The sequence below is a fragment of the Crocodylus siamensis genome, chromosome 4, assembly GCF_052110815.1.
Source record: "Crocodylus siamensis isolate JL-2025a chromosome 4, ASM5211081v1, whole genome shotgun sequence".
In the NCBI taxonomy this organism is placed as follows: Eukaryota; Metazoa; Chordata; order Crocodylia; family Crocodylidae; genus Crocodylus; species Crocodylus siamensis.
The window spans coordinates 172,496,574-172,523,322 of NC_143398.1; the positions used below are offsets into that span (position 1 = coordinate 172,496,574).

Consider the following 26,749-nt stretch of genomic DNA (forward strand, 5'->3'; position numbering starts at 1 on the left):
TTCTGTAATAGTGTCTACCCAACCTACTCTCTCAGATCTAAACTTTCAGTAACTGCAACACTAGTTATACTTTTATTACAGGAACAGTCAAACTGTGCACAAGATATTTAACGTGCACAAGAAGATACAGTCCCAGTCAAAAAGAGCTCTAATCCTTCTGAACACTGAGCATATGAGTTTCCAATGCCATTGTTCACCTTCACAACTGAAAACAACCAATGAGATATTCCTTTCAGAGTTTTTGAACCATCTGGCAAAGCATCACAGCGGCTTTAAGCATCCAAATCTGTCAGGGCCTTTTTAGCTTAAACATACATAACAATCCCATTATATGCAGCTCATACTGAATGAGAGAAATACCTGTTCAAGAATTTACTCTTTTTTTCTCTTATCTGATGAAATAAATATACTCTTGTGAGAATTAGCCAGCGTGAGATTTATTGCAATTTACTTGGTCTCATGGCATTAACTGGTGGCTAGAAATTGGGCAATTCAACTTCTATTTTTGGCTCTGTGACTGACTTGCCAAGCATCCTTGGCCAAGTTGCTTAGGTCAAAACTGCTAAGAGTGCCTTTGTGCATGCAGAAGTTCACATTCACATATACACGGACCAAATTTCAAAGGAGCTAAGAAGCTACATCTCTGATAATCAGACCCCAATGTCTTAAATCAGGCACCCAAGAAGTCAGCATCTCTTTGAAAATTAGGCTGTCAAACTCTATCCAAAAGTCTTCCCAGTAGTTTTTATATCCCAAGCTATAAGTACAAAGCTGAATTAGCAAATAAAGTAGTTCTAGAAGAAAACAACTTTTAATAGTAGCATGAAAGACACAGGAAAGAAGGTTTAAACTTACTGTATTTCAACCTGTAGTGAAGAGTAATTAAGTACTTCACACAAAGACTTTAATGCATTGTTGACAGAGGGGATAGCTGTTAATCATTTCATTGTTTAACTGAGGCATTTATGTTGGTTGAGGGAAAAAAACAGGTATGGAAATTAACCACTGGATACAAGCACACCACACACAACTGTGCTCTTCAGTGCACAAATAATTGTGAGGTTTTAATAGCTAGACTTAAAAAAAAGAAAGAAAGAAAGAAAGAAAGAAAGAAAGAAAGAAAGAAAGAAAGAAAGAAAAGGTCTGTCTTTGGTTATTTTCCAGTGTGGTTTCATTCACAGGTAACTCAAAATAGAGGCTTCTGAAGCAAATGCAACTGAAAGCTAATAAAGCCCTATCTGTTAAACACAGCATCCTGTGAGTTGATCTTGGGTCGCTAGCATTCGCTAGTCTGCAAACCGCTGGAAAAAAATGGTCATGGGTAAAACCCAATAAATGTGACAAAATCTCCCTATTCCACTTGAAAAGCCACATGTCATTTGCATGAATGTTTGAGCAAATCATTACAAAATAATAATTTGTCAATTAGCCACTCCAAGTCTGATATCATTCAGAGGAAGAAAGGTGATGTTTCTGCTGGAGCATGAGAGAGAGTTTGAGACGTGGGGCAGCAGTTAAGTGAGGTCTGTTAAAATTTCTCTAATCTGAGACACTTTTGGCATCAGAGCCAACAGAAAAGGGACTAGCCCAGGTTAAACATTCTTGTTACCCACACCTGAGCAAGGCAAACTAGAAAGTGCTCTTGATTAAGGAAGACGATTCAGTGTGAAGTCACTGGTTTAGAAAAAGATTAAATAGACAACAAAAGGCTGTAGGACCAGCATTGCATGAAAACTGATGAAAGAGAAAAAGACAAGAATAATTTTCAAACTTAACTCAGCTTTTTCCCGCTTTTGCTTTTTGCTTGTAAACTAATGAAGTCAAGATACCCAACAGTCAAGTCAAAAACAAAAGCTCTCCCCACAGAGGATGCAAGAGCGGACAGGGATGACTAAATCTCCTGTCCGAGGTGCCCAAAATAATTTTAGAATAAGTACATATTTAAGCAATAGCATTCAGTTTCTGGTTGTATGTTTCTGTTTCTTTCTCCCCAAAAGTTCTACATTCAACTTAATACTTAATCCTGTAAACAGTGAAGTAACTATTACACACACAACTTCCTGGTCTTCCCCAGCCTGAAAATGTTGCTGGGACAGAAGAGCCTCTATAGAGACAGAAAGAAAATGAAGTTTGACTAAGAGAATAACACCATGACACAATGCATTTTTATAAATATTTATATCAATGAACTAAATCATGTCAACCAACTACAGATTTGTATGAAAAGTTTTAAAATTTAAATAAAAATTGTGAGAAAAGTTTCATAAATATCTAGATCTGGTCTTCAGCCAGGATATTCTGGAAATGAAAATTTGAGATGGAAATTTGATAATAATCTACTGCACTTCTAGCTAAGCCAAGTCCTGTGAAATATTTTGTCAATAGGAGTCTTATCATCAGTTTCAGAGGACTGTGAATCAGGCTCATATAGAAATACTAGTCTGGCCCATCCTGTCTCTTCAAAAAACACTGGAAGATCCAAATCGAACTAGCCCAGTACCTCAGTATTTATACATCTTTACTGCTACTGAAAAATGCATTTTGCTTTCAGTCTCTCTCATACACACTTGCACATTTTATAAATTTAGCAGCTACAGATTTCTTCACTTGAAGCAAAAAAGTTTCCAGCTCTTCACAACAGGAATAATTTACAGTAGTAGTTCAGAAAGTTAGTTACCCTAGTGGCAAATGCAGGAGAAGGAGGAAGTTATATTAGCCTGCTATATTTAAAATTTCACAATGTTATATGAAGAAATGATACTGAACGATTAGATGCTGGGGAAAAGGAATCTTGGGGATAACATTTAGTACTTAAACAGTGCTTCATCATCTCCTGTAAATCAGCCATCACCATCTCCAACTGTCTCCATCCCAATTTACCAATGAGGAGACAGAGGCTAAGAGATATGTAATTTACTCAAAACCAGAGAAGGAGCTTATATGAAAGCAACAGTAAGAACTCTATAGTTAAAAGCTCCAGTACAATGCTCAGGTCACTAGCTCATTCCTGTCTTTCAAACATGAAAAAGAAATTATCCTATTTAATCATTTTTCTACCAAAGCCAAGGACACTGAGCTAGAAACTAAGGGAGAAAAGGCATTGTTTCAAATCTTGGGTGTACATTTATAGTCCTGTACAGAAACTGCATCTCAGGATGAAATGATTATTGATTTCTTAATGGATTACTGCTGCACAAATTTACACTGCCTTCCCCCCCACACAAAAAAGCCCCCCCATCAATCTTAAGATAATAATTATAAACCTATCACAGTGCGTGGAGCATTCCGACTCAGTAGAAACTTATCGCTATCTGCCGGGAAATGGCCAGTTTTCTATTTCTCCTGCTTCAACCACTTTATAGCATGGCAAGGAGCTACTTAAAAATAAATGCTATTATAAAACAGAATTTGTAATAGCCATAATAAATACCTTCAATCAACTTTCATTAGATATACTCTTTTATAGAAAACTGAAAAAACCCTACATGTTCTTAAGTGATGAACTAGCTATTAATGACAAGTTAATTAGTAAATGAATACTTTGCACTTATCTATTTATTTTGCAGAAATAGCCAAGAGCCCAGGTTGTCTGCTAGACACTTGGACCTGATCATCGAGGAATGTTGCACAGTCAGACCTAGGTATTCTTTGTGTTAGGAACTGTCCTCACACATAGTTTGCTAACTTATCAACCTATAGTCAATGTCTTCTAGTAAAGCTTTTTATGGCCATGAAGTGGGAGGACGGATAAGGGAAAGTACTTAAAACATTTCTTCTCAACCATTTTAGGCTCCAGGCAGCCTATAGTCAAAGGCACTGCTCAAAAAACACTGGAAAAAATGTTCATTTTTATTTCCTGCAGAAAAATAATAAAGTAATTCTTCTGTTGCAAAGAACTCTGAAAGGCCACAAAGGTTCAGAAGGTTTCCTATTTGCAATCTCTAGGTTTATCTTGCAAATCATGTGTAGGTATTTGTACACCCGACAGTGACAGTAGTGTGGCACCCCACAGCACCCTTAAAAAGATCTTGCAACACCCAAGAACACTTCTTAGCCCTGGTTGAGAATCATCTAGTTATAAGCATAATTGTGAGTTACAATTTGCAAAACACAGGGATCTTAATCAAAACTTGCCGAATTTAGTAAAAAGACTTCAGTCAGAAATATATAGTCTGTACCAAGGCAGGAATTCTTCAACAGATGTAATCCACACTAACTGCAAGAAGAACCCAATGTAGCACAATTACAGAAATCATGGGTTAAAATCTATCCATTTCCTGAAATACTGTTCTTTAGCCTTTTTGCCCAAGTGCACATGTGCAGCTCTATGCTTTTTAGCAACAGTTCTGCTGCACCTATTGTTGGAAGCAACTGTATGCAACAGACAATATTCCTAATATAAAGCAAGTTTCTCATGGGAATGTAATAAAAACGTAAGAAAAGCTTGAACCTGAATTTTGCTTCCTCTCTCTTCTATGTGTTTCACTGAATTAGAATTCAAAAAAATGGCAATGGAGCAAACAAGCTGTTTCCTCAGTGTAATGCTGCCACTGTCCACAAGTTTCCTGGGTCATCAGTTATATCTAAAGCCAAATTAGGTCAGCAGAAGCCTCCCAGGCTAAGTAGAGGAGATAGTCAAAAGAAGCCTGAGGCTGAATCAATTCAATCTTCTCAGGTTAGTTTAAGCTGAGTAAACTAAACCGATAAGCAAGTGAACAGAAATTCACTTTTGATTCCAGAAATACAGCCACATGTCTGAAACAGCCTAGGCCAGAAGACAGGGAGCACACCTCCCTGCTAGGCTGAAGCAGACAGCTTGGGCCAAGGGTAGCCTGCCCACCCTGCAACTGGATGTGTGCACAGAGGAGGTGAAAAGCAGCCTGGGATGCTGGAGAATTAAGAGTTAACTTGAATCTGGAGGGGATCTGGGGCAGAAGTTCAATAAACTGATTTAACCTAAATCAGTTAAGTCTGATACTAGATCCATCCAGGTTTATATTAAACCAGTTTCAGCCACTTTGAAAGTGGCGTATGTGCTCTGAACTTCTGTTGTGTTATAGATTTGAACACATTTCCGATGACTTATACTGGGTTATGGTGCAACTTCTGTTCCTAGCCCCAATGACTTCTACAGGCCTTGAAACAGATCACATTACTACTGAAGCTACCAGCCATTCAGCACCTACCTAATGCTGCTAAGTATACGCAAAAGTGGGAATTTCAATCAGCAGAGTGTTTTTCGCTACCAAAGGAACTTGGCACAAATACAACCAAAAACTTCACCACCACATCACCAATCCTCACCTATTTAAGATTATGAAAACTCAGACAGTAACCAAGGAAAGCGGTACCTTTATAAAGTACGGTCATTCATGAAGTGCAAAAATAATAACTAAAGGACTTGATGCAACACTTCCAATGACTTCAATTAGTGGTAGCTACAAAACAAGATTTGGGAAAGTGTAAAGTAAAATTAATGTATCTTCTGAAGTTCTATAAACCAGGAGATGATATCCCAGAATTAAAATAAACATCCTAACACAGACATTAATATTCAAAATCAATCACCTCAGTTTAAAGTCAGTCAACATGCATCTCACTACAGTAGCTCTTAAAGCAATCTTGTTTACAATTGGAAATGTATTACATTATCTCAGCTCCACCTAGTCACATAATGCAGAGCAAACTGTCAAACATAAAATTACAAAATGGTTATTGTAAGGTATTCCCTTCAGCATAAGAATTAATTTGACCTATTTTATTACTAAATTATTACTCCCACACAAATTCTCTCTCACAGATATCTATCAGTGCTGACATTTATATTCCAGCTAGGCACATTCAGATGCATATTTTTTCTTCTCCATCTCAAAGGTACATTGAGCAGATCTGATGTAAACAGCTTCCTGCCACACAAGTTAAATTCTCTAAACTTTATACATATAATTATATTGTGACAATAAGGGTTTTAAATTAAAAAATAGTATTCAGAGAAAATTTGAGACTGAGAAATAAAACACATTAACAACTAAAGCAATATTAGCCTAAAATTTAAAGGGGACCTACAAATATTTTTACTAAAATTCCTACCAGGTACCATAGCAAATCTGGCCCTGAACAAGTGCATGTTTAAGTCCCATTAAAGTCAATGGGAATTAAGTGTGCTGGTTTTGGTTCTGGAGCCTTCATTTAAAAAAACAAACAAACCAAAAAACCAAAAAAAACCCCCAAAAAACCCGCAAACAAAATTCATTTTTATACAATAAATGTAAGGATTTATTGGTCAATTTTGCAATCTGATAACAAAATTACAAGTTGTGAAAACCTGGCTTTGGTCATGTTGATTTATGCAGTCTGCTCACAAAAAATTGGGGAAAAAAATAAAGAATGCTGCCATATTAATCAATGAAAGTACATATTTTTCAGTTCTAACATTAGTGATGTCACCAAAAAATTACCTTTGGGTTTTTGACAAAGCAGAAAGTACCATGACGATTGTAGAGAAGGAAATTAAATATAAAACTTAAAAGCATATTTCTATGCCTACCGAATAGATGCAAAGCATCCCTCAAAAAGTGCCAGCTCAGCTTCACGGGTGTTGGTTGTAGCCAATTTTTCCAACTATTTTACTTGGCCTACTAAAAAGTATCAGATTTACCCAAAGAACCTTGTCAGCTCATAGCTTCTGCTTTTTTCTTGACAGCTGAACAATAACAGAAGTCATCTGTTGCATCAAACTTAGACCACAACAAGTCAGAATGTTTTTTTTTCCAATTTGAAATCTCTGGATTTATCTTGTGAATGAAGTGTAGGTGCTAGTATTGAGCAGTATCCTTAAAATGATCCTGAAGCTCCTTGGTTGAGAACCTGTCCTATGGCCTAATAGGGACACAGAGCATAACAGAGCTAAGTATAGACATTTAAAAAACCAAAGCCTGAATTGATTCAGTTACAGTTTCATAGATGTTAGGGTCGGAAGGGATCTATTAGACCATTGAGTCTGACCCCCTGCCCTGGGCAGGAATGAGTGCTGGGGTCAGATGACCCTGGCCAGGTATCTATCCAGTCTCCTTTTAAATACCTCCAAGGAAAGGGACAGGAAGGGGGAGAGTCTAACCTACATAGATTGAATCAATGAAGCAAGTGAATAGACATTCATTTTTAATTCTAGAAATGCATCCACATGCCTGATGTGGCACAGGGTAGAAGCCAGGGATTGCTAGAGCAAACCCCTCCCCCACTTCCCTTTGGCAGTGGCCAGAAAGCTGGAGGGAAGCTGAGCTGTGGGGAGGGGGGGCATGGCCAGGCCCCGGCAGGTCTGAATATGATTGGTGAAGGGTTTAAACCCCCACCCTGGCCTGCATGGACCCCTGCTGGCTCCCTTCTCCCATTGGCATAGGACCCCAGTTGGGGGTTGCTGGCTTTTACCCCTTCCTGTGGGGCACGGCCAGGTGCCAGGCCAGGCCCTTCTTACCAGCATGGGACCCCAGCTGGAGTCTGCTGGTGGAAGAAGGGCCTGCTCACCTTTTCCTACTCCTACCCTCTTGTCAGACAGCCCTCACTGCTCCAGCTGCAAAGCAAGGAGGTGGGGCTAACCTGCTCTGCTTGAGCAGACTGCACAGCCCAGCCTAGGGCTGCAAAGGATCCTGGGATGCTGGGGGGGCTGCAATTTAACTTGAACTAGGAAGGGGTTTGGGACAGAAGTTTCATAAACCAGTTTGACCTAAATCACTTAAGTCTGATACTACATTCAACCAGTTTATCTTAAACTAGTTTCAGCCATTTTGAAACTGGTGCACTGAACTTCTGTTCTGTTACAGGTTTAAACCATTTCCTGATGCTTAAGCCAGGTTATATGTAACTAATGTCCCTAGTGCATAGGTTTAACTCAATCTTTTCAGTGCTATAGTCCACCTTTAATGAGAACCAGCTTAGTAACAAAAGTAAGTAACATGACTGGCCACTTGCAAACTACTGATATTACTGAAAAAAGTTGCCTGATGGCTCAAATGATTATTCTCTTTGAAGTAAAGGCTGAAAGGAACATAATCTATACCTTTAGGCCTACAGTTAGGATAGGTCTGCTTTAGAGCTAAAAACAAAGGGCACTTACACACATGCAGGGCGCCTGCTTGGACAAGCTGGAAATTCAGCGTGTTGGAGCAAACTTGATTCATCAAGTCTGCTGGAGCACATAAATTGATGCACACTGGCAGCTTTGCACATCGTGTGCATCAGCAGTGCAGCACGCCTCCACGCTGAGAAAATGGCAGCAGTGCGCTTTGAACTGAAACGTTCAATGTGCTTTAGTTCAAAGTGCCCCACTGCCATTTTCTCAGTGTGGAGACATGCTGCACCACTGACACGTGACACATGGGTGCTTTAAGTTAGTATGGCTTCCTAATTAAAAGTGCCCGGGGCTATGTTGGCAGCATGTGTAAAAATGTCCCAAATGATTGTACTTCTTATATTTGATGGAAAACACTGGCCTCTGCCATGTCCAAACAATTCCTTTGTTGCTAAAATTCTAGATTAGAAACAGAGAGAAAGTGAGAATTATTGTATGGTAAATAATTCTTAGGGCAAATGAAGTGGTAGTGAAACCGCCCGGAATATTATAGTTTCAAACTTTTTTAAAATTAATTCTCTCTTCAGTTTTGTTGGCCTTAAACACCAGCCTTGCCCCTTAGCAAAGAAATCAGTGAATCTCTAAGCCCTATACTCCCAGATCCCAGTCCCTTATAATACTACAACCTACTCCCACTGAAGTAGTATCCCTCTACACAACCTCTAACACAAGTAGCACTTGAGAGTAATTCTTCCAAATGTACTCAGATTTGCCATAACACTATTCCCATTCAAGCCAATAGTAAATCTGACATCAACTCCAATGGGAACAGAATTAGGACATTGCTAAGTGCTTTTGAAAAAGCCAAGCCTGAAGGTATTAATTAAACAGCCCAATGATTATGCGAAACGTCCCACTTCATTTCAGAATACCTTGCTCCAACACTGCCAAACCGTGCAGCTTTTAAACCTGCATTTTTAAATTAAATGCATCATTACATAATTTCTGCTCTAATTATTCTCCTCAACAACAGTTTAGCTTTATTTGTGATTAATTTCAGTTAATTGGGTAGTTGTAGTTTTATCTGAAGGATAATAGAGAAAAAATAATAACTGCTTAATCCACGCAAAATTTTGTTTTTCATAACACACAAATTTTGACAAATGTTTCTGAATCCCACCCAAAAGCAACCAGAAGATTTTCACTAACTGAAAGCAGCCAAACTCAACAACTGTTACATTATTACAAGATAGTGGCTTACACTTTTTATATCTAGTAATTGTAATTATTATAAAATATAATTATGAATTATCCTTTTTTCCCCCTTTTTATTAGGGATCTTTGTTCCTTGATACTGTTAAGGACCTGGCTGCACTAATCCATGTCACTGGATTATTGGAATTCACTGCATCTAAAACAGAATGTGAAGACCATGTATAGGTTTCAGCTGGTACAGAATTTAGCTGCCTGCATCCTCTATGGCTCAGGCTTCAGCAACCACCTCAGTACCATGCCACCAGTTCTCAGTTAGCTTCTAATGGCAACTTTAAGTTCTCACTCCTAATTTTCAATGCAATTAATAGATCAGTCCCCAGCTGTATCCCCCAACTAAAGTTTAAATTTCTGAACCTGGACAACAGCTGTGTTCCTATGCTACAACACAGATTTTGGAACCCAGACAAACCTACATAAAAAGGACAAAGCATTTCTTGTCAGGCAATCTGGCTGTGGAACACACTTCCAGAGGAGACAGGCAAATCCAGGCATTGACCCTCTTTAGCATATGTTCCTCTCCAAGAAAGCCTTTCTACCGCAAACAGCACTCACAATTCAAATAACCATTTTATTTCCAATCCGCTCCTGTTTCTTCAGTCTTCATCCCTGTACGGGCCTTCAAGCAGAATTCTAACCCCAAAGTGAAAAGTGCTGGAAACTCCATGAAGTCTAGGGAGTTGGCCATCGATACCGATTTTTGCATAGAAGGGATTCAGACATTACCAGGATAGGCAGAAGAATAATACAATAGATAAATTGACGAGCTAACATGAAAGTCTGGTGCAAAGTGGTGCTAATGTTTCAGAATTTGGCAACCACCCAACACAAGCTAATGCTAGAAGCATACATCTAGGAAGGCAACGATGCTGCGGAACATTATGTTATTGGTAGTACTGTATTTCAAACTGAACATTAAAAAAAAACAAAAAAAACAAGGTTCTACTTTTTTTATAATTACTACAGCTCCTTAGTGAATTACACTCTCCCAGTCTTCTGCATTTTTCAGTAAAGAAGATATCTTCAATTTCTTTGCTAAGATGTTGTATAGTATTGTTCTGGCTGTTAAATGTTTGTGGTTGACTACAGAAAGAGCTGCGTTTAAGTTGCAGATATTGAGCTGTAAGTAAAGCTTTGCAAACATCATATAAATTATGTTATGGATTATTTCCTGGAATGCAATACCATTTGTTTAGATTTGTATTATAATTAACAAAGTAGTATGTATCACAACAAAAATTAAACCATTATCTATTGATTTTCATATTTAATAACCATCAAAAATGGGCCTTGAAATAAAAACAATCAAACAAGAGAATACCTTGTTTGAGGTATTCTCTTATACTTCCCTTGAAGTATAAAGAGAATACCTCAAACAAGATTTTACAGTATTTTAATAAAAATATATTAAGCAAGAAAATGTAAATTGTGTTAGACACCAATTGGTTGAGTCATCCCTGATGTCACAGTCCTACCAGCAAATCTGTTCCTCTGATAGATATCTTTTACCCACAGAAACAGTAGCTAAAACTTTGTCTTAATTTACATAATAACCATTATAAGCAAAGCTGACAACCCCACCTATTCTTAAGGGTGACAGACAGTTCTCATTCTAAAACCCTGCTTTTAGCTTCTTATGGCATTCCTTTAGAGCAGTTAATTTTGTAATTTATAAATATGCAGGTGTGATCTTTTATTTTGTAGAGAAAAATGTATGCAACAAACTATAAAGAAAAGTCACAGATAAGGCTGCACACTTTTCATGACTCTCAAGATCACAGAAAGCCTTGTCTCCTACTAGAACACCTAAAACAACAATTCTCAGACTCTTGATGTCTATATAGATCCTTAAAATCTAGAAATCCATACATATTATATACATATAAAATGATAAAAGTCTTTAGCTTGCAACTGGATAATGTAGGTTTAATTTACCAACGTAGAATGCAAATACTAAAGGTTTGGTTGTTACAGACAATGTATTCCATTCATGTTCATAGCCTCAAAACAAAAACAAAAAAAATGGGGGGGGGGAAGGCGGCTGCTAACTCACGCACCTGGAGTAGGTGCTTATTTGAACTTAACATAAACAATAAATGCTCATTAAACACATAGCACCACCACTACTGTTGTATTAACAGCCAAACTGACTTGGTCTGGGGGCTACAGTTACAAGCATCTTGCCCAGAGATGTATATTAATACAATTAGGGAAATTCATTTGCTTACCATGTGAGGCAATTAGGGATAAGAAGTCTCCAATTCATTGCATGACTAGAGATCTGCTTAGAAACACGTTTCTACTTAACAATCCCATTTCCACTGCCTCCACAGTGATACCACATGCCCTTCATGTGGAAAATGCAAGATGCAGAGCTGCATTTTATTGGTGCTAGCAGCAACTTATGAAGCAATTCCCAAAGGTGGACACACTACACTTCATCTTAGCCAAATACTTTATCCCCAGCCTATGGACTGCCACACCTCTGACTTCACAAAACAAACCCAGGCCCAGAAATACATACTGACCATACAGAGCACTGCCTACTTGAGCCATTTTTAAGGGCCTCGTCAGGAGCACAGCTGAAAGCAGAAGCCCAAAAATGGGTCCTGATTCCATACAGTGTGAATCTTGCAAGTGTTACAAGTATCTTGTTCAGGAAAGTGTTTAAAGCAATTTAGATGCCTAACCAAACAAATGGTAAAATCTGCAATTTAGGTTAAACATGAAAGACAAATGGGAAACAATTTTCTAAAAGGCTTTAACCTAAGGTTTAATTACTAATCAGCTATTGGCGAGCAACAATAGTATGCATGTGCGTATATACTGTAGCCTTAGTTATATTGAGAATAATTTATTAATTATGTAAATGTAACCTTGTTCAGTTTGTGTATTACTATATTGTGACTATACACTTATGTTAGTTTTTCTTATCCAACCAAACTGTTAGAAACTTTAGAAACAAATATAAAGGTGGTAACTGAAATAAAGAAAGAAAACCTGGAAAATGCAAAGAGAACATTTTCAGACAGTGAAGAAAGAGTTATGTAGGCCTCTTTTCACAAGGGCACACATTTTAGCTGATACCTCTCAGGATCACCAAAAAAATAGATTAGGCTGTTTCCCAGGAGTTTTAGGAAGAGAGAGAACTAATGGTAACAAAAGGGACAATGATAGCACTTAAATTCCTCTCTCTGTAGCTTACCAGGCCAAGGCCCTCTGACTACTTCCAATCAGGTACGTACTATTACCCGACTCCTGAGAGGCAGTGTAGCAGAAACTGCCCAGCAAACAGATTTAAAGGGCGATACAGGACACTGCCAGAAATGACATTTGTTATGTGACTGGCTCCTTGAAGGTCTCTACAGCCATGCTCTGACAGAAGTGTCCAGCTGAAGAGTACTTTAAATGTGCCCAATCATGCAATAAATTAACCTTCATATAATGAGGGTTCAGACGAAGATGCTCCAAAGCAGAGTACCTTCACTAGCTTCTGTCTATCCCTACATGCAAATGGGGCTGGGGTGATGCAGCCCAGCCCTGCCCCTGATGCTGTATGCAGGAGGGTGGAGGGAAAAAAGGAGGAGGAAGGCGCTCCAAGCTGGGGTTTGTCCAGGGTGAGCTGGGGGGGCGGGGTGTGCATGAATGTCTCAGGGGGACTCCAATCCATGCCCTTCCCTGCTCAGGCTGAGCAAACCCAGAGCTCCCTCCCCTCCCTTCTCCCCCCTAACCCCATCCTGCAGACAACACCAAAGCTGGGAAGGAGGGGGCACTAGGGAAGAGAGGCTGCAGACAGGCAGCTCCTCCTGGACTGGTTCTAAAGCAGAGCTCAATCCCCCACTTCCCCAAACAAACAGTGCCTTCTGTGAAGCACCACAAGTTAGAGTTGGGGAGCTGCATGTCTTTCAGCACCCATAGGTACATGCATCAGGGGGAGGCCTGGGGCCTTGCAGAAGTCTGAACAAGGAGATTAGAGCTTTCTAGTTGACCTGGAAAAAAAAAGGTGTAACAGACAAAAAAAGTCACTGCCATTGCATGTGGCAGTGTTACACACACAGTGAAGTATGTATAGTAAGTGTGGGGTTATGAAAGAATTCAAAGCATGCAATGAAAAACTGGAGATTAGCACAAAAGAAGAAAAAAGTAACTTCCCATTTTATCATATGCTCAATTAGTATAATTGCTTTGCATTACAATAGCACCTAGAGGCACCAACCAAGGCTGTGGCTATAATTTTAGCACTTTGTTGGTATGTAACCTTGTAAAAGGCTGTTTGTATAGATCCAGAATTCTGATATAGAAAAACCACCACCACCCCAAGAGCAGCATGAGCACAGTTTTCCAGGTATAACTATAACAGCTGCACCAGTGGTAGCAGGAGCCTGGTGGTGGTGAGCTCCCACAGAAGCTGCCAGCACTGTTGGAAGGCGAAGGGGGGGGGGGTGTCAGCGACCACGCACAGGCTCTGCCAGCAGTGGCCAGAGGCAATTAGGGATTGCCTGCAGGCGCTGCTGCCAGTGGGGAGGGCAAGCAACAACAGCCTACAGGCACTGGCGACACTGTCGGCAGCGCCTTTTTGCAGGGGGTGCACTGTCATGTGCACCCACGTGCCCCCGTTAGCATTGCCCCTGGGTACTGATCTGGACAGACACTTATACTGGAACAGCCACCTTTGTCAGGAATTCTACTTCTTTGCACCCCTGACTGACATAATTATGCTGGCAGAAAATAGACCTAGGACTAGATCAGGGCCACTTCGTGACGTAAATAAAGGTATGTCTACACACAAACTTGGTAATGTTTTATCTATGCTGGAACAGTTAAAATGCAGGGTCGGGTAGGAGGCAGGAAAGAAGGCGGGGGACTGAAGGGGAAGGGGCCTAGTGGTTGGGCCATTATCAGTATAGAGTTGGTTTATTTGTTCTACTATCTTCATCCTATAGGTGGTAAAAAATCCCATTACTAGCATCTATAACTAGGTTTTGTAGCATTAAAAAAATATACCGCTGTCTAACTGAAATAGTTACACCAATACTACATCTAGATATAAGCTAGAAATAAACTAAACCAAGCATTAAAATACGCAATAAGATGCATGAACTGCTGAGAAGAGTTCTGTCCTTTCATTTTAGACAGTGGGTTTCAGGAAAAACAGTTGCACCAAAGTAAAGTGACCTGCCTGCAGTAATACATCAAATCAGTGGCAGAACTGAGAAGAGAACTAAAGTCAGTTGACTTCATCTCCACAAGGCCACCTTGTCTTAGTGATGCTACACAGGTTGTGGGGACTTAGCTTCTGTTGAAAAATCTCAAATGAATAGGCTATGGTAGCAGACATTCAACATCCTAAACAGAATACAAGGAAATACAAGTTCTTTGCTCCAGTAAAACAACGACAGCACAGACCATGCTCAACACCAGATGTCTGCCACAGCCATGATACCTTGGCAGAACAGATGAGAACAAAGAAACTATTTTCCTAAACACCCAGTTCTATGGTGGTCATGAGGGTGGACCAGGAGGGAGCTTCTCCCACATTGTTATAAACAACACCACATTTTCTCAAAGCTCCTGTCTCTTTGGTAGGGGGAGGAAGAACTGCTCCCCCTACTGTTTTAATTGCTGTATGCAAAGCAATGAAATGAATAAAGCAGAAAAAACTCTAGTCCTGCCTATAATTGCCCAGCACTCTCGACTGTCCCCGACTTACGGAAGTATGAAGACAGAATCAGAAAGCAAGGGCTTGATCCAATTCCAGTTGAACTCAATGGAGATTCTCAACTTTAGTAGGGACTGCTGATGTCCCAGGTATGGCACAGGGGCAATGTTGAAAGGCTGCATACTGAATTTCTGTTAATCTGTTAACAGAGTTTTAATATGCAATATTAACAGATTCTAATCAGTAGACCCTATTCTGTTTATTAACACATTATTGGAGTTTTAATATAAAGCTGTAATAACTCCTATCAATAAACAGACTCTATTTTGCCTATGAACACAAGTCTATTAATAGATTGTCTATCAACTGGTATCAATCAATAGTGTATCAAACAACATTAACCTCTAATTAGTAGAACCTGATTACAGAATGCATCAATGATGAAATTATCAATTCACAAACTCTTTCAGTATATATATCATCAATCAGTAGATGCTATCAATAGAGACTATTACCCGAGTTTTGAGAACTCCATTCAACAACTTTATTTCAAGGAACTTGAGGATTCCATCCCCCACGCCCCCCGGGTAGATGTTTGAAAAGAAAATAAAGAGAAGTTCCATGAGGAAAAGCATGACAATACAGTGATCCTAAACAACTTTGACTGTACCAGCAAGGTGTATTCTAAAGAAGATTAACTGAAGGTCCATTAGGATGGTGTGCTCTATAACTATTGTAGATTTGGGGTGTACTTTTTCTTTTAACCAAAATATTTTTATAGTGCCAACCCTAACCATACAGCTGCACCAGCACAAATGTGTGTCTCGGCATTTTTATATCCATAGAACACTGCTTATACTACAAGGACATCTACCATTTTAATTATACCAGTGTTTTAAACAACTGGATATAGACAAAGAATCAATTTCAGATGATGGACTGGTATTCTGCCTCTCCCCAGCTATGCCAAAAACAAACTGAATTTGCCTAAACTTCCATGTGAAAGTAATAAGACAAAGGGCTAGGGGAGAGATGAACAGGTTTTGTTGGGTTTTTTTGGTGGGGGGGGAAGTTGTTTTTGTAAGTGGAGGTGGTTTACTTTGTCAAGTTTCCTTTAACAAAAATCTCCCGCTTATGGCTGAAAAAAATCAGCTTGGCCTAGAAACTTCATCGACCTATATCCTGTGATACCAGAATTACTATCTTGGCTATTCTGTAAAACTGCTCTCTAATCACAACAAAACTTTCCAAGATCACAAATCAATCTTCAAAGTTGGCTTAATTTCATGATTTCTTTATGAATGGTAAAAATCCATAGATCCATCATCATTTATTCACATAAAAGGTAAGGTGGGAAGAGAAGCTGACACATCTATAAAACATGTAACATTTTGCTCAAGGCAAGATAAGGAGGTAACACAAGGGTTGTACTAAAAATTTCAATTTAGAAGGAAAATAAAAGCTACCAAGAAAGATTTTGAGCTTTGATGTTACAAAAGAGAAATACAATTGATGGTACAGAACGGTCGTCTCTGATTGGTAGGAATACAATATGGGCTATCTTATAATAAGCTCTTGTCTGACTTCTCTGTAACAGATTCTAACTTTTAAATACTGCTTTTGAATTCACTTACACTTGGTACAGTCATCCCAGTAGCCATTTGGTCAGATACTGTTATTATTCCCCAACACTGAGAATTGCAATAGCCTCATTATGTGCAACAATTCACTCAGAAGACAATGCTTATTTTCTTATTAAATTACTACTTAGTCTCTAATAACTTTTTTGGCTGTTATAAACCATCTTTAAAAGCTCACTGAAGTTTTAACCACTTCCAAATATTAGAATATTGGGTTTAATATTTACAATTGTTCTGACTCCATTTGCTTAAAATCTTTCTTTGATTCTAGGCCTGGAGATGAGAAAGCCATCTAGGCCACCTGCTAAAACACCTTTTAAGCCTCTAATTTCCTTGCAGAGGGGAATGTAGCAGAGGCAGGAGCAACTGAATCTCTGGCTAGAAAGTAGAAAAGGATTCTTTCCCCACCAGAGCAGGTGGCAGTGCACAGGCTACTTATTTGGAAGGTATACACTGCATTGAGAATTTGGCCCTTAGTACCAGATAGCTGATGTAACAACCGCAACAAAGACCGGACAACTTTTAATGCATATTAGATGTGCTTTAACAGAGGACAAAGCAAATGCCGTTCAAAGTATTCCGATGTTTAATTACAAATATATACAGTTGCATAATGAAATCACAAGAAGCGTCATAAAATAACATTGCTGTCTCCATTCACACAAAAGTCCTGCTTCCCAGCTCAAGTTTTCCCTTGATTTGTAACACTAAATGGAGCCCTAAATTTGACCACTTGTCTCCTTAAAATAGGGCAGCAGTACTGAAAATTAGTGACAGACATGCAAAATTAATATAACAGCACGTGCAAAAGAATTTTTGCCAACACCACTAGGACTGTGCCCATGCTGTACCTAGCACCTGCCCATTAAAAGAACTACAGATTATATAGAATAATCATTGAAAACATTAACACAATGAATGCAGATGTTAAAATATTGAGCACATTAATATATTTTGCTTGAATTTGGCATACATCCTTTTATTCATTAACTTGACCCTAGATTTTAGTCTATATGATAAAGAAGATTTAAAGCAGCAAGGGCTTTTTTTCCCCTGCTCCACTGAAGCTTTCCCATTAATAAAAAAGGAAACAAAGAAAATGAAGAAAGTGAGTAGTAAAACTTTTACAACATAATAAAATATATCAGAATCCCACAGCAGCAGGACTGGAATTGTCGAAAGATGCTGAATTATGGTAGGTTGTCATATAGAGTTCAATCCAGAGTATTAGCAATCATATTCTCTAGCAACATGTATATAATTGGAGATCTTCATAATAACCCCCAGTTTTAAAGACTCATAAAATCCACTTTACTCGTAATTTGGAGGAGGAAAGGAGAAATTATTAAATGAGAGTAACACCATCCTCTCAGTATGAAAGACTTTGTAACAATACCAAATGTACTGAAGATCTTCAATGAGATCTTTCTAAAGGCCCTATTTTTCTTTCAGAATATTTAAAGAATAGTTCAAACATATCTTTTTGTGTATATATTTATCCACTCTCATACACACAAGAGAAAATGAGTATCACAGAGAAAAGAAAAACTAACTGAAAGTAAACACCATATTTTAAATTACTTTTGGATTCAGGTATTGGAGCACTTTAAGATAAATACTCTGGTAACGCATTGTAATCAACAGTGAACAAGCTCTATTGTTAATATAAAAATGTGTTGTTTTTAGGAAGTGCATATAAATTGCACTTTTCCATGCTCCAATGTAAGTTAAAGATGCTGTTTCATTGAAAGTGTTAAAAACCCATTTAAAACAAACAAACATTAGCTGCACTTGGTTCTCCTCTTACTTTCACAGATCTTTTTGCTTTTTTTCCAGTTTCACTCTTGACATTCTTAAATAAAACCTTTCAATTTGTAAGCGATAGCTAGTGAATGAGTTTTACAAATTTCCCAATTATACTGTCCATTTTCTGAAGTTTGAAACGAGGGCTAAGGAACAGAATGGTAACATTCTATGCAGAATAGTAAAATATACCCTGCTACATAGCATAACTTTAGATTTTTCTTGAATAAAGCCTCTGGGAAATGAAAACTTCTTCACTTTTTAAATAACCCCATTTCAAGCTATTTTTGTAATCATACTAACAACCTGTTCTTAAAACCAGTTAAAACAAAACAAGGATCAGTAAAGCCAAGTGTTTCCTACCTGGCACAGGTAAAGACCAGCTCTCATATGCCACCTTGGTATTGTCTAGACTACTAATCAGGCTCATATTCATGAGACACTAATGAACAAGAACAAATCTGTTGTGCCTTCCCTTCTTTTCTTAGCAAACCCTACAGCACTGGGTTTCAATCCAGTAAGCTAAATGAGGAACCCACAAACCAAACTAATTCACATATAATGCTAGAGAGAAACATATTTTAAAAAAAGACTTACTGCTTGTCATGTGACTTGGTGAGGTATGCTGCCCATTGGGTGTGCTTGAGGTGAGGTCAATAGCCATGTGGGAGTGCTCCCTTTCAGGGGAAAGCTCATTGTCACCTGCTTTCATTAAACAAATTACTTGTAAGTTTCTGTCCAATACCTCAATAAAACTACCAAATGATAAAGGATTCAATTTTTATAACTTCCCTCACCCTTGCTTTTCTTCCAATTTTAAAAGTGTCCCACAGCCAATTAAAATAGGATTCCTTGGGGGCTGCACACTAGTATTTGATTTTTTTTTTTTTAAGAATCAAAGCGTTCCCACCAATTTGTTGTTATTGATCCCAAAAACCAGTATTTTTAAAACTGCGTCTTGCATGTGCAAAAATGAAAACTATTTTTCTGTCCATTTTCAAACACCAGAGTACTAAGTGTGAATCAGGGCTGATCAGGAAAGGAATAAAGTATCATCCTGAGGTAGAGACCTTCCACTTAAATTTGGATTCACAGCTTTCAGCTAGCTGGGAGTTAAACAACATGCCCTGACAAGGAAATGGGAACATGAGATGTATAGCTAAAAATTAATGGCAATATAAATACTGACATTTTGTTTCTAATCTATGTTGTCATAAAGTAAACTCTAATGTCTTATAGAAGATTTGTTCACTTTAGTAACTGTTTAAGTACATAACAGTCTTATAAAGAACTACCCAAACTTTATTATTTAGCATTACTACTCCAAGCAATTTCTTACAATAATAGTGATAGTACAAAATGACAGACTTTCAGGTTCTTCCATGACACTTTATGTAGAGATATTGGAAGAAGGAAGTCAAATCAACAAAATTAAATAAAATTACTACTTACATGTTATATATCCATCAGTAGCCTCTGCTTCCATAGTCAAAGTGCAGTGCTGTAAAGCAAAAAGGTACACACAGTCAAAGATGCCTGTTGGTATCAGCCATTAAATGATTAAACTTACTAAAAGCCCTTAGTAGTTGCCCATTTTGCTGTTGGTGCTGATGCAACCATTACCTAGAGATGCATACAAGAGCGCTGCATATGCTCTTCAAATCACTGAACCCCTTCTCCAAATGATCTGATGCTGCTGCAGATGGGGCAGAAGCACCAACTTGGTTTATGGATGAACTGTGCTGAGATACTATTTGTTCTCCGTTAATTGTAGTTTTACCTGCTTTAAGAATCAATTGGGAGGGCAAAGTGTTTGGGATTTTAGTGCCTTATCAATTATCAGGTCTCATAGCCATAATAGTCTTCGAAGATATTGATATTGTAGTGGTATCTCTATTCACACTTATTCCATTATCAGTTCACTGTGTTCAGAATAAAACAAAAACCTTCCATTTCCGTGTTCCTTTTAGAATCATTACAACCCTTTGTCTTCAGCTGCCATCTCTCTCTCACACATGCACACACCTGTTTGTTGTAACCCCAGTCATCTGCTACACTGTGGGTCTGAATGTCACATTTAATATTTCTAGATCATGCATTTTGTGGTGTGAGGCAGTCTCAAAGTTTCTGGAAGCACTCTGCTGACACAGAGTAAGCTATTACTTTCCAGAAACCCAAGTAACTGTATAGGATGACACCCCCTAGCTATCATTCGATAAAAAAAAAAAAAAGACCAATAATCATAACTATATTCTTTTAAGTAGAAAAGTTAAGAAACTGACATGACCCGAAGAGAATGTTATATCCCCTCTCCCTCTACAGCCCTTTTTTTGCCTTTAGTTTCAAAACTCTCACTGCACCAGGCAGCTAAATTATTCACAATGAGCCATTTCTGTATTGATCGCCAAGTATATTTAGCCCTGGCTCCTGGAATTTCTCCATTACTTACTGGAAAACAGGCAGCTTCACTTCTTGTCTCCAAAACCACTTCCCTCCCTCTTGTACCACCCCCACCCCCCAAAAACATAAATATTTTTCTCTGTATTCCTTTTTTGTATAAGAGAGATCAAATTTCCAAGACAGTTAGTACATAACACATACATTTCAACATACACAGTTACTATCAAACTCTCTCAATTACTGATTTTTACAAAGCTTTTTGTTTTGTTTTTTAAAAAGTGCCCTCTCAAAGTTTCTAAATGGACAACAGCCTTTTCAAAATTACCTTATCTTTCCCTTAGTACAGGTAGACAGACTCATTGAGGAAAAGAAAGAAATGTCAGGAGCAACAGGGAAAGATCATCCCAGCCAATGAACTGGAAGGAAAGTAAAGGGAGGAAGTAAGCAAAAAATGAAACATACATAACAAAAGGAAAAATGTCTTTGGTTGTTGGGAAAAAGAAGAAGTTTGATCACCATTTCTAGGTTTTGATGGCAGACCCCAGCTCCTACTTCTTGCTTCCCAGAGGAATGGAGAGCTAGTTATGTTCGTGCTGAAGGTACAGCAAGATGGGGAAAGTTTGATCAAAAAGGAGAGAAGAAAAAAATCCACCCCCAGAGACGTCCCCTCCCCCAGAACTTACAGGTAGGACATTCAGAGCAAAGGATCGCTAGGGAAACTAAAGAGAAATGAGCCAGGAGAAGCTTTTCTCCCTCTCTGGGATGATCTTGTTGGGAAACTCACTCAGGAATGGCAAATACTTTCAAGGAAGATGAAGAACAAAAAGAGAGAGAGAGAGGGAGGAAGGGAGGGAGGGAGAGAGGTCAGCCAGTGCTACAGCAATGCGATTAACCAGGAGAGAGAAAAACTTGATCCACCGGTTCCTTAAGAATCGACAAGAAAACTGGAGGAGAGGGGAGAAAAGGGGGGGATTTGGCATCGGGGGAGTGTGGGGAGGAACAAGACGAGGGATAAAATAAAAATAAAAGACAACACATACAGACACAGAGAGCAAGAAACCTAGGCCAACTTCACAGGATTGTTTGTGGCCCTTGGCAAAAGAGAGAGATCTCAATTTCATCTCCATCTCTCCCCTCCCAGAGCAGAACCTGTCAAAGTAATTTAAGTCCTGCCTTTTTTTTTTTTTTTTTAAATACCCTGAGTGTCATGCCAGTAATTAAAAAAAATAAAGGACCTGGATCTCTCTTCTGGGGAGTTGCAGCTAGAAGAGGAGGCTCCTGCAAATTGCAATTCCAACCCCTGTCAGCAGTTTCTAGAGGTGAGAACTGATTAATCGATTAACATCCCAGAAACCAGATCTTAAAAAGAGAAAGGGGGGTAGGGGGCACCCAGACATTTCCAAAGCCCAATACCCTTCAGAGCCAGTCGCCCCTTCTTTGCCCACATGAGCAGGCTTCTCCCCTACCTCCAAAGGCGCCTCTGTGCACAGACGCATCTATTTATTATTGTTATTATGGCTTAACAGCAACAAGTCATTCCGGAGATGCTACATAATTGCACTTTCCTGGGCGACCCCTCGGCTTTGCCAAGCAGCTCCATGCCCACGCCGAGACAGCCGGCTTAGAAAGCACAGCACGAAGCAGACAAGAGCTGATCTCCCCCTTGCAAGGAAAAAAAAAAAATCAAGAAAGAAAGAAAAGAAGAAAAAAAGAGCCAAGCGAAGATTTACCTCAGCAGTGCATGCAGTGAATCACTTCCATCACCCTTTTGTTTGTGTTTTTATTGGGGTCGCCTCTGCCTCTCTCTCTCTTGCCCAAGGACTGTGTGTTTGTGCACTGCAGTTGGTTATGGAAACTAAGGCAGTGGATCTGTAGCTAAGGGTAATCCTGTTTTTACTTCCTCCATCTTCAGAGAGCAGGGTTAGCCTGGGACAGCTGGTCAAACCCCGAGAAACCGATCCGGCGGGCGGGCGGGCGCGCACACATCACACATCTCGCCCAGGCAGCCGCGCTCCCAGACACCCGGAGCCGCGAGAGGCGGCGCGGGGAGTGCGTGCGCGCCTGTGTGTGTGTGTGTGTGTGTGCGTGTGCGCCTGTGTGCGCTGGCAGCGCCGCTCCGCGCGCTCGGCAATCGATTACAGGACAAGTGCTGCTTCTGCCGCTCCCCGCCGCGCGCACACACACACACACGTACGCACACACACACCCGCGGGCACACGCACACGCGTGCTCCCTCTCCCCGCACAGGCTCTCAAGGTTGAGGTGCGGCGGAGCGCGCGGATGACGGCCGCCCGCCAGCTCCCGAGAGCCATTACAGCCTCCCGGCCCGAGGAAGGAGCCGGGCTGCGTTTCTTTCTTCGCTGCCTGAATGAACTTAACCGCCCCCCCTCCTCCCCCCCGGCTCTCGGAGTCATGATTCAGCACTTCTATTTTTAAACTTTCCTGCTCGCTTCCCTTCTGCCCTGCCAAGCAGCGCGGATGGCCGGGGCGCGAGGGCGGCCCGGCTCGGATGACGACGTGTCTTGCTCAGAGCCGAGCCCGGGCGCGGCTCGGCGCCCACCCGGCGGGGCGCGGGGCCTGGCTGTCACGTCAGTGCGCGGCCGCTGCCCAGGCCGTGCGGCCGCGCACCTGGCTGAGCGGCACAAAGGGAGCTCTGGGAGCAGGGACACGCAGCCAGGCGCAGGCGGTGTCAAAGTCCTGTGCTGCGCTGGGCTCGCCACTTCTGGAACTTCGCTGACCGGCTCTGCCCTAAGTACGGGCGACAGCAGACGGGGGAGGAAGCGAAACGTGAAATGTTCCAGCACTCTGATTACCAGTATTCCCATTACCATATTACTATTATTCATATTACCATTACTACTGTTATCACTATTGCTATTACTATTCCTCTTATTCCCATTACTAGTACTATTAACATTATTACAATTATTATCATTCATATTACCATTACTATTATTACCATTCCCATTATTATTACTATTCCCACTAATCCCATTATTATAATTCATATTGCCATTATTCCTATTATCACTATTGCTGTTCTCACTATTACTGTTACTAATAATTACTATTACTATTATATTATTGCTATTACTATCATTCACATTACCATTATTACCAGGGATCCTGGTTTTCTCCAATTTAAAAAATCCCCAATTTTCGGTTAAAAAAGTAATCCCAAATCCACATTTTCCCATGATTAAAATTAAACAACCCTCTCACTCTATATATATCTATATAGCAGTAGCTTTTCATTTAAATCATGGAAAAATGTGGATTTGGGGTTACCTTTCTAAGCAAAAATTGGGATTTTTTTAAATCAGAAAAAAACCAGGATCCCTGATTATTACCATTATTCCTATTATTACTACTACCATTACTACTATTATTAGTATTACCATTATCACTATTACTATTATTCCTACTACCATTATTACTATTATTATTACTGCTATTACTACTGTCTAAAAGAGCATTCGTTGCATATATAAAACTAGGAAAAGGTTCTCTTTGTAGAAAAAGAGAATGACTATGTTTCTTTTGGTTCAGCTATAGATATACAGATATAGAGACTGATACTGGCTGTGGGGGATGGATATCATTTTCCCAAGACAATTCACAAGGCAGACAATATTCAAATATGATGCAAAAATATGTTAAAGTGAGATATACGCTGTGAAGATCTTTACATGGGATTTGATCCAGAGTCCACTGAGATCCATAGAGTCATTCCATTGTCTTTAATTTAAGTTTGATTGGGGCCCAATAAGAACAGTCCTTTTCTTCTAGTGTGCTTTAAATTAGTGCAATATAGGAATATTTGCAATACAACTAGGCAGCAGGGTGAACGCAATATTGAGATAAGGGGTAACAGTTCAGACTTACTTCCAAACTACCGCTTATTTATTGTATCAAATGATACTATAAATTATTAAATACATATCATTTGAACCCTCAAAAGTTAGCAAATACTAAAATTAAGGCTCTGCCATTTAAAAAATAAGGCACAAAAATAAGTAGTAGGATGTCATCCTTTCACCAGCCACTAGAGGGGGATGAGGCACACAACATTGTCAGTGGGTTTCACAGGTGTTTGCTGAGTAGAGGAATAGTGAGATAATTTTATTTATTCCACTAAAGTTCCCATCCCACAATTATCACCATAATCTCCGAGTGCCCTCTAGTAGTGCATGAAGCGATGTGAGTAACTTTGGTCATGTGTTTGTTCTCTCATCCTCTCCCAAGGGGGAGTACTGTGTGCTTGTTCTATTTTAGCATTTTAAATAATATATATCTAAATTACACAAACACACGGGTACTGCTGTGTGTTTATGGAGTTTGCATGGTTGTGGATTTGGGAGCCTCGGGTTCCTTCCAGGTTCTGCTGAGAAGTGTACTTTAGAGGTCCAAGCCCTTCTGCCTGTTTGCCCAAAGCCAGACTCAACTATCCTATACCTCTACTACTGGCTCCTTAGCCCAGACACACTGGTAGCTGGTCCTAGGTTCCACCATTCTAGGTTCTTTGTCGTAGCAGTCCTAGGTTTTTCCTCTATGCTCCCTAGATCCAATATTCTCTGTGGCTTTGTGTTCCCACTCCTTCTCCCAGTCCCATTTTTCCCCCATTGGTCTTCTATGGCCCTCTCCTACACTCCCTCCCAGCTCTCAACCCCAGTCTTTTCCCCAAGCTCTGAACACCACTCCCCTTGCCCCAGAGTTCAGAGTCTCCCTGTAAATCTCCTTGTCCCAATTTCTTCCCTCCACTGCTCTCCTTCTCCCCACTCTAGTCTACTTCTTGACCTCTCTGCACTTAAGTCCATCAGCTTCCCCCACCATACTGCCTCACTAACAGGAAGTATATACTGACCAGCTGAGAGAAACAGTCTCTTTGCTCTGAGTTTTGGTGCCTGGTGCCATACCAGCCCATAGCTGTCAGGAGCAGAAATTGCAACCCTGGCAGTTCTGTGATGAAGCATACTCTGCGCAGATGGAACTGTCACAGAATCCAGCTGCCAAACACTTAACATGGATCAGCTATGCACATGCAAAATGATATTTTTTCCCACTGGCTCATAACTTCACCAAACCTGGGCAGTTTCTCTTGGGCACAGGGGAAAAAAAGCACATCCTTGAACTCCCCTACCACATTTTAAGTCCCTGCTCAATGGTACAAACACTAGAAGTTCTTAATAAAATAGTTATAAGATTAAAAGAAAATGCTTGGCAAAACTAGGTATTCTCTCCTAATCTTCCAAATGAGACTTTTTAAAATTGAATTAAACTGAATTTAAAATTAAAAATATATATAGAGAGATAGATCATCTTGAGACAAACAACCAGCCTGGAGAATTTCAGCCTAAACAATTAAAGTTTGGCAAAAAGCAACTGAAAATACAGTGTTATAGCAAAGCTGAACAACCTTATCCATAGACAGCACTACCAGCTTTGCCTATAAATACCTAATATATATTTAGAGATACTGTATTATCAGTTGCTGATAACTTTGCCAGACTTCATTGTTTGAGCTCAAATCACCCATGCTGGGTGTCTATATCAAGATGATTATCATTATTATTTTAATTAATAAATATTCAATAAAAAATGGTAAATACATAAATTATAAGCCATAAAGTAAAACCCAAGTCCAGTATCTGAGGTACTTTGCACCATATCAAAGTACCCCATAAAGCATTTTGTTGTCCAGCTCCTCAGTCAAGATATTATTAAAAACGTACTAACGGTTACAGAAATCAAAGGCAGTAATAAGGGTAGTATATATTTCTGTACGCAACCCAAGCATTCAAGACCTATTAGCTAAGTAAACATTGCAAAACATCTATGAGCAAGATAGGCTTGATTGTTTGCATGTTGCGTAGGAGAGGGAAGAAAAGTTAAGTGACTGGCCCAAGG

General features: G+C 39.6%; 1 protein-coding gene and 1 long non-coding RNA gene across 14 annotated transcripts in view; one reads left to right on the forward strand and one right to left on the reverse strand.

Moving 5' to 3' along the window:
• Positions 1-23,906, reverse strand: part of IKZF2 (IKAROS family zinc finger 2) — a 133,302-nt gene extending 109,396 nt beyond the window's left edge. For 5 of the 13 annotated variants that reach the window (XM_090044933.1, XM_090044931.1, XM_090044928.1 and 2 more), the window contains exons 1-3: positions 21,359-21,451; positions 19,895-19,943; positions 19,040-19,147 (exon numbers count right to left, since the gene is read on the reverse strand). In XM_090044933.1, coding sequence (XP_089901059.1) covers positions 19,040-19,147; positions 19,895-19,943; positions 21,359-21,361 — 160 coding nt within the window. In that variant the 5' untranslated portion in view covers positions 21,362-21,451. Of the gene's footprint in view, positions 1-19,039; positions 19,148-19,894; positions 19,944-21,358; positions 21,452-21,525; positions 21,618-22,572 lie in introns of those variants that run through there. The other 8 variants (XM_090044934.1, XM_090044932.1, XM_090044929.1 and 5 more) reach the window with 5 other exon arrangements.
• Positions 21,387-22,560, forward strand: LOC149867179 (uncharacterized). Its single transcript, XR_016441991.1, has 3 exons — positions 21,387-21,527; positions 22,046-22,161; positions 22,369-22,560. It is a non-coding gene; the product is annotated as an uncharacterized LOC149867179 (long non-coding RNA).
• Positions 23,907-26,749: the final 2,843 nt, after the last annotated feature.